Source organism: Centrocercus urophasianus, unplaced genomic scaffold (genome assembly GCF_019232065.1).
Source record: "Centrocercus urophasianus isolate 14NV4802_14NV808 unplaced genomic scaffold, USGS_Curo_1.0 seq_20, whole genome shotgun sequence".
NCBI classification, from domain to species: domain Eukaryota; kingdom Metazoa; phylum Chordata; class Aves; order Galliformes; family Phasianidae; genus Centrocercus; species Centrocercus urophasianus.
In genome coordinates, this window is record NW_024884756.1 from 496,537 (window position 1) to 504,494 (window position 7,958).

The 7,958-nt window shown below is 52.8% G+C and overlaps 1 protein-coding gene across 3 annotated transcripts; it reads left to right on the forward strand.

Moving 5' to 3' along the window:
* The first annotated feature begins 1,156 nt into the window (after positions 1 to 1,156).
* On the forward strand, positions 1,157 to 7,952 carry FTCD (formimidoyltransferase cyclodeaminase). 3 transcript variants are annotated; one of them, XM_042822676.1, is made up of 13 exons: positions 1,158 to 1,349; positions 2,166 to 2,349; positions 2,649 to 2,777; positions 2,941 to 3,029; positions 3,613 to 3,792; positions 3,874 to 4,011; positions 4,523 to 4,654; positions 5,326 to 5,387; positions 5,857 to 5,986; positions 6,127 to 6,288; positions 7,008 to 7,051; positions 7,171 to 7,309; positions 7,715 to 7,951. In XM_042822676.1, exons 1-13 carry the CDS (start codon positions 1,296 to 1,298, stop codon positions 7,907 to 7,909), a joined length of 1,638 nt encoding a protein of 545 aa, XP_042678610.1. In that variant the 5' UTR covers positions 1,158 to 1,295; the 3' UTR covers positions 7,910 to 7,951. The 3 variants fall into 3 exon arrangements, with proteins under 3 accessions (XP_042678611.1, XP_042678610.1, XP_042678612.1); XM_042822677.1 differs by lacking the exon at positions 6,127 to 6,288 and having other exon boundaries at positions 1,157 to 1,349; XM_042822678.1 differs by lacking the exon at positions 1,158 to 1,349 and having other exon boundaries at positions 2,284 to 2,349; positions 2,624 to 2,777; positions 7,715 to 7,952.
* The last annotated feature ends 6 nt before the right edge of the window (positions 7,953 to 7,958 follow it).

Here is a 7,958-nt window from a genome sequence, read left to right on the forward strand (position 1 = left end):
GCAAAGCAGGCGCTCTACCGCTGAGCTACATCCCCTGGGTGGTGGTGGGATGGGGTCTGTTGTTTGGGAAATTTTTTTCAGTCCTCCCCCTGTAGCACCCCATGCACTGATGGGCTAAAACACAGACGCAGGGTTTCCTTTTTCCGTTTGGGTCTCCCTCTAAACTCTCAACCTGTTGATGGGTATTTTGCACCATAGATAGCTCTTAGGGATCAATTCTTTACCTGCACTGCAACCACCTTGCCATGCCCTCCCCCAGTGCAGTGCAGTGCCCAGGACAAGGGCTGCTGGCACACTGTGCTGCTGGGGGAGCCTGGCTGCCCCGGCTTGTTGCTCTAGGGATATGGCTCTCACTTCAGGTGTTTGAGGGCTGGTCTTCAACACCCAGATGAGCCCGTCTCTCTCCTACACCCCTGTGCTGACCAGCCCCAAGACACTATCACAGTTAATAATAGACCTTGTGTGCAGGTGCTGTGCCCTGAGCCACATCTGCATCAAGATGGTGTTCAAGGAGTCTCTTCCAAGGAATTCTTCCTCAGCTCTTCTCTCCTGCAGCTGCTGACTTTGCCTACCTGGGCAATGGAGGACAAAGGTAGGGTTGGGGCTACCTGAGGCTGTTCCACAGGGAGGGATGGCTGGAGTGTGGAACAGGGGTCACCCCAGGTTGTCTAGGCTGGAGCTGTGATGGCCAAGGGGTGAAGGAAGGAAGTGGACTCAAAATCCAATAGTTTCCCTATGCAGGTTGAAATCCTGCTTGCAGTGATGGATTTTAGCATTGGCCTACGACCTGGGGAGTGGGAGAATCAGGCTGGTGCTCTTGGAACATCAGAACTCCCCACCAGCACTGGGTTCTCATGGTTGTTTGTCCAGTTTGTTCCTTTGGGCAGCTGGACTCTTCCTTTCTGTGCCCCCATCTTCTGTGTCCCTGTAGCTGATAGGGCTGTACTCAGGTCAAGAGCAGGTTACTGGGGTTGGGCTCAGAAGAAGATTTTTGTTTTTCTTCACATGGTGTCAGCTTGCCTTCGTGACTCATGGGCACTAAGGGGTAATGACTGCTGGAGATTTCTCTGCATGTGCTGCTCAAACCCCACAAGAGCACTGCAGTCCAAACAATCACTATTCTGTTGATCCAATACATTTTCTGTCTCCTGGCTGTAGATCAGTGCAGTTAATGAGAAACCCTGGTGCTGGGCAGAGTGCTGGGAACACTGCTGCTGCCAGCAGGACGGCAAGAACCAGAAAGACCTGTGAGGAGCCAAGCCCAGGGCCACAGGGTTTGGGCAGACATCAGGACCATGGCCAAGCTGGTGGAGTGCGTCCCCAACTTCTCGGAGGGATGCAACAAGGAGGTGAGGGCTGGTGGTGGGCTGCGGAGGGGGGCTGGTGGCTGGGCCTGTCTTGCAGCAGGTTCTGCACTGCTACTTGTGGCCTAGCTTGTAGTTTTTCAGTGCTTCGAGCCCTTCTGGGCCAGCTGAAATCAGAGTGAATTCAATTCAGTGAGAACTTTCATCTTCTACCCTGGGGGGAAAGTGGTGTACTAATCCTGAAAATGCCCAAACACAGTGTCTGATCCCATTTTGCAATTCAGTAAAAAACAGGACTTTGGCAACCGTCTTCCGGCTGTCTGCAGATTGCCATAGGGTCTGGGCAGTCTGGTACACCCTCATAGAAAAACCTCACTTTCAGCTATTTTTCCAAACATGCCACCCATGTTAATATTGCCTTTGGTGGTTCACCTGCGTTAGGCTGCACTTTGCCCCAGGGGTGAAGGTCAGCAAACCCAAAACTGTTGCAAAACTGCTGCTTCCACTTGGGAATGGGCTTTGTGGAGCACAATCTGTTCTGGAGTTTGCAGGGGACAGTGTCCTCAGGAACAGCAATTTGTGATGGTGCCTGTTGGCATGCAGCTCTACAAGGGCTTGAGGATACATCAGGGCTGGAAATGTCTGAGCCCCAGCTCTGCCAACTGGGAGTTGGATGTACATGCTTGGAGGTCCTGCATCTTCACTTTCTTCCTGACAGGTCTGAGGGTGGATGCATCCCCTGCACTGCTTGGTGCAGGGTGGAGGCACCTGAGCAAAAGCATTACCCACCTTGCAAAGCTGCTGGAGTGTAGTAGGCATCTCTCCAGCCCAGCCAACTTGCCTACTTTGGATGTTCGGCAGGTGATCGAGGCGCTGGGGCGGGCCATCTCCCGGACACCAGGCTGCACACTGTTGGATGTGGATGCTGGTGCCTCCACCAACCGTACTGTTTACACCTTTGTGGGAACCCCTGAGGCTGTTGTTGAAGGGGCACTGAGCGCAGCCCGCGTGGCTTGGGAGCTCATTGACATGAGTCAGCACAAGGGTAAGCATTCCCAGAGCAAGCTGGATCGAGAAATAGGGACCAAAGTGCTGCCAGCAGGCAAGCATGTGTTTCCAGCACTGCAGGATGGATGCTGATGAGAAGGTGCAGAACAGTTGCTCATCTTCCCATTGCAGAGAGGCTGCATCCATCCTGTCCCTGGGCTACAGTAGGCATTACTGCTATAAACTCCTCCTTCCTTGCAGTGGCAATGTTCAGTCTGCAGAAAAAGCAGGGAAACGGTCCTCGTCCCTTCTTGTCTGCTTGCTTTTCCCAGCTCCTGATCTCTGCCCCGCCCCCAGGTGAACATCCTCGCATTGGGGCCATGGACGTCTGCCCCTTTGTGCCAGTGATGAACACCAGCATGGAAGAGTGTGTTGTTTGTGCCCACGTCTTTGGGCAGCACTTATCAGAGGAGCTGGGAGTGCCTGGTGAGTGGGGAGTGGGCAGACAGGCTCAGACCCCATACCCCTGCGTATTCCCAACCATAAACATACAGCATTTCTTTTACAAAAGCTTCACCAAGGGCACAATGGGGCAAATAGTTGAAACCAGACTGTTAGACAATATGCTCGTCCCCTCTCTGCCTTGCAGTTTACCTGTACGGAGAGGCAGCCAGGCAGGAGAGCAGGAGAACCCTGCCTGCCATCCGTGCTGGGGAATACGAGGCGCTCCCCAAGAAGGTGAGCCTGGCTTTGGGAAGGAACCTCCTTTCTCAACAATTTCTCCAACAATTGCATGCATCAGCTGAGAGGTATGAGGTGAGGGTGCACTGTATTCACACATCCAGGTACAAGGTGCACCTCACTGCGATGGATATCCATGGACTAGAGTGAGATAGCAGGGGCTGAAGCAGGGAAGATGAGGAAGATGGGCTTGCTCAGCCTGGGGAATCCATTTAGACCCCTGTGTGACAGAAGGAACCAAAACACCCCAGAGAACCTGAATGAAATATCTCCTCTGGCTCCAAATTAAGCATTTCTGCATTAAGCCTTTGGAAGATTTACTGAGAAACGAAATAGGAGAAAGTTTTGAAGTGAAACAATTGGAAAGTGCAAGAAAAGTGCTGCCTTTTTATATTTGGGGCTTCATCTCTTTGGCACAAACATTTTTTGATCAGATGGAGGAGCTGATGAAATGTTTTGGGTGCTGCTGAGTGTGGTGGTGTTAATGGCAGATGCTGGTCGTAGATGGAGAGGCCACCTCTGGGAGGTCAGTTTGTGCTACCTACCAGCATGCTCTCATACACTCTTTCTTCCTTTCCAGCTTGAAAAACCTGAGTGGGCTCCTGATTTTGGGCCCCCAACCTTTGTTCCTCAGTGGGGGGCCACAGTGACGGGGGCCCGGACCTTCCTGATTGCATACAATATCAACCTGCTGTGCACCAAGGAGCTGGCACACCGCATCGCCCTTAACATCCGTGAGCAGGGTCGTGGTGCCGACCAGGTACCCTTGTGCTGCCCACTACCCTGCTTGTCCTGCCCTGGATTGCCATCACTGTGCTTTGACCACAATGGTCTCCCCTAGCCTGGAAGCTTGAAGAAGGTGCAAGGCATTGGTTGGTATTTGGAGGAGGAGAACATAGCCCAGGTTTCAACAAATCTCCTGGACTTTGAGACCACACCACTCCATGCTGTCTATGAGGAGGTCTGCTATAACGCAGAGGTAGGTAGTGCGCTATGCTCATGTCAGTGGTGAGCTTTGCAAAGCTTGTCTCCCTCCAGGTTTTTGGTCCAAAACCATAACTGGGCTCTGCCTTCTTTTAGAATCATAGGACCACTAAGGTTGGAAGAGAACTCTTAAGATCATCTAGTCCAACAGCCCACCCACCCACACCATGCCCACTAACCGTGGCCCTGAGTGCCTTTTCTTCAAAGCCTTGAGGGATGGTGACTCCACCACTTCCCTAGGCAGTCTGTTCCTATGCATTGCCACTCTTTCTGAAAAGAAATTTTTTCCTCTTATGCTCAGTCAAGTTGGGCAAAGAGCTGAACCATACGTAAACCCCAAAAGCTAAGCAAGTTTTTACTAACCTCAACTCTTGCCTTATGTCCACAAGGTGAGTGCAACTTTGAAGGCCTTTCCATTAACCATGATGGGGGTCACTGGGCTGAGGTGGCAGTGGAGGCAGAAAAAGCAGCTCTGGGGACACTCATGTTTATGATGTTCTTCACAGGCTCTGAAGCTCCCTGTGGTGGGATCCCAGCTGGTGGGGCTCATTCCCAAGAAAGCCATGCTGGATGCAGCTGAGTTTTACATCAAGAAGGAAAAACTCTTCATACTGGAAGAGGAACACAAGATCAAACTGGTAATGTGAGTCCTCCCAATATTGAGACAAGGGTGGGATTATAAATAAGACCTCCATTCTCTCAAAATGCCACTGAGCAGGGACCTTGGACCCTTGTTGGATATTGGATACCCCATTACCCTTGGCTCAGGGAAATGTTGCCTGGTAAGCTGTGAGAGCACAGCAGTGGGACAAACTGATTTATAACTCTGAGGATGCTGAGATGGTCAGGGGAGCAGAGAGCCCTTCCCTTTAGGACTGAGCACTGGACGCAGCTGCCCAGCATGCCTGTGTGAAGGCTGTGAGGAGAAGGACACACAGCTCAAGGACGGTGCTTAGTATTAACAGGACATGTTCCAGCACCACTGTAAGCTGGAAAGAAAGAGGCAGGCTCTGCTCTGCTTTTCTGTCCCAGGGGGGAAGGGAGCAGGGAGGGACTTTGCCACCCTGTGAGGAATGTGCCAGATAAGAGTGAGCTAATTATTTATCCGTGTGGTTTCCAGTCACTCATGGATACCACACGCCACTCCCACCTTTGGGATGGGAGCCACTGGTGAAACCAGTCTGCCTTGCCTTGGGTAGTGGCTCTCTTCCATGGCTAATTAAAAGCGGGGCACAAGGACGCAGTGGGATGTGTTGGCTGGGTGCTCGGTGCCAGGTTGGAGCTGATGTGTTGGTGCTGCTCCTTGCAGGTTGTCAGCCGGCTCGGCCTGGACTCCCTGTCTCCATTCAACCCCCGGGAGCGCATCATCGAGTAGGAGCTCCTCATCATTCCTGTCTCTGGCCAGGCTGGGGGATCTTGCTGCCTGCTTCTTGCACTAAGATTGCTTTGAGAGGGAGAAGTTCACACGCAAATAAGTTCACATGCACTATCAAGACCTTGTCCCTTTACCCTTGGATGTGGTTACAGAGTTCCAACTAGCACCTGGGCATATTCCCATTCCATAAAATGCTGTTTGCAGAGAGACATCCCTCCATGCAGCACAATCCCTGACATCATCAGTGCATGTGTCCCCGAGTTCCCATCTGTCCCCATGAGGCTCCCTGTCTCCTTCTCTTTCCCACCCTCCTACATCTGGGAGGTCTCCCAGCGCAGTGCTAGCCCCTGTCCCAACGGACCAAGGGGTGGATGAAAAGCCAGCGGAGAGGGCAGTGTGGAATGAAAAGGGACTGGCTGGTGGCGGCCATGAGCATGAGGTGGTCTGACCCATGGTGTACTGCAGGTACCTGGTGCAGGCAGGACAGGAGGACAAGGGGCTGGTTGCAAAGCCACTGGGTGCCTTTGTGCGAGCAGTCGGCGGGAGGTCGGCAGCGCCAGGAGGAGGATCAGTGGCTGCAACTGCGGCCTCTCTGGTATGTGCCCTGTGCCACGGAGTCCCTGCTTACTTGGGTGTTTCTCCAGGCACCTGGGGGCTCCTTGGTGAGGGAACCTGGCACAGTGGTAGTGGCAGGTGCGGTGTCCCAGGGGAGGACTTAGCTCAGTGCTTTCACAGGGAGCGGCCCTGGGCTGCATGGTGGGGTTGATGAGCTATGGGAAGCGGCAGTTCAAGCAGCTGGATCCCATCATGAGGAACGTGATCCCTCCCCTCCACCAGGCCATGGATGAGCTGGTTGCCATGGTGGATGCCGACTCCCGTGCCTTCAGCAGCTATATGGTGAGGTCTCACCAGCCACGGCCCTGCTTATAGGCAAGGCGTTCCAGGAGGCAGCTCTGCATCCTGATGCCCTTAGGAGCAGGCTCATCCCCGCAGGGCTGGGGGAAGGGACGTTACTTGGGGTGGAGTGACTAATGCACTGTTAGGATGTGTCCAGAAGAGGGCCACCAAAACGCTCCAAGGGATGCAACGCTTCGTGAGTACAGGCTGGGAAAGATGGTGGCTCTTCAGGCTGGAGAAGACCCTGAGGTGACCTGGTAGCGGCCTTTCATTATCTACAGGGGGCTGTGAGAGAGAAGGGCACAGATTCTCTAGCTGGGTCTGTTATGACAGGACAAAGGGAAATGGTTTCAAATTCAAAGGGGGAAGATTTAGACTGGATATAAGAAAAAGTTTCTTACAGGGCGGGTAGTGAGGCAATGGCACAGGTTACCCAGAGAGGTGGTGGATGCCCTTTCCATGGAGACATTCAAGGTCAGGCTGGATGTGTATCTGAGCACATGATGGAGCTGCAGGTGTTCCTGTTCATTGCAAGGCAGTTAGACTAGATGATCTTTAAAGGTCCCTTCCAACTCAATCGATTCTATGATTCTATAATTATACAGTTTTATGAAGGGGTTCAGAAGAGTATGGGAGCTAATGGTTCTGCTGTGGCCCCTGATGCACATGGGGTCTCAGAGCTCCCCTTACCCACCAAACTTGCTTTTCCTTAACTGCAGGAAGCTATGAAGCTGCCAAAAAGCACCCCTGAGGAGAGGGAAAGGTGAGTCAGATTGGCGAAGGCTTGCAGTGGTAGCGGGAGTTTGCACGTGAGCTTACACACAAAAGATGAGCAATCCAGGGCTGGTCTCAGCATTCACCAGGGGCTGTCCCCCATCCCAGGCGAGCGGCCGCCATGCAGCAGGGGCTGAAAACAGCAGTGGAAGTGCCCTGCACCCTGGCAGTGAAGGTGAACAACCTCTGGTCCTCACTGAAGATGCTGGCGCACCATGGCAACCTGGCCTGCAAATCTGACCTTCAGGTACAGCCCCACACTCAGGAGCTCCCGAGGCCAGTGGGCTCACATGCTATTCTGGCTGGGGCTTTAAGGCTGCCTAGCTCATTGCTTGTCCACACAGGGTTCTCCATTGCTGCTTGAAATCTATCCAGCTTTTCTTGCCAAAACTGGCCACTGCTTTCCATTTACTAACTTTTTGGCAGCTTGCAAGCCTTTCGGGAAAGATGTGCTGCATTATCCCTTGCCTAAATTTTCCCATCTGGCAAGGTCATAAAATGTTTCCCACCATAGAAGCTGTATCTGGAAAAGGTGAAGAGAGGGGACATTGCTTTCCATGGCACACAAACTTCAGCCTGAGGGTCTGCCCTGCTGCCAGACTGAGAGGTGCTACTCTGTTTCAGTCAGCTTTCCTGAAGCCTCTTTTCACAGGTGGGAGCCAAAATGCTGGAAGCAGCTGTGTTTGGAGCCTATTTTAATGTCATGATCAATCTCAAAGACATAACAGATGAGAAATTCAAGACTGAGGTAAGCAGGAGCTGCATGTGTGTCCCAGCCCTGGTAGTGTGGATGAGGCTGGGATCCCTGGGACTCTGTTTAGAGGGGCTTTGGGGGTTGTGGGCATAAGGGTACCCTTGTGCCAGGGTAGAGACAGAGACACCGCAAAGACTGGAGG

Bases quoted from the DNA above. Each gene is read 5' to 3' on its own strand.
- FTCD (XM_042822676.1), top strand. From the start codon at position 1,296: ATGGCCAAGCTGGTGGAGTGCGTCCCCAACTTCTCGGAGGGATGCAAC. The intron at 3,030-3,612 runs GTGAGCCTGGCT...CTTCCTTTCCAG, and splicing joins ACGAGGCGCTCCCCAAGAAG to CTTGAAAAACCTGAGTGGGC. The intron at 5,388-5,856 runs GTAGGAGCTCCT...GGTGTACTGCAG, and splicing joins CCCCGGGAGCGCATCATCGA to GTACCTGGTGCAGGCAGGAC.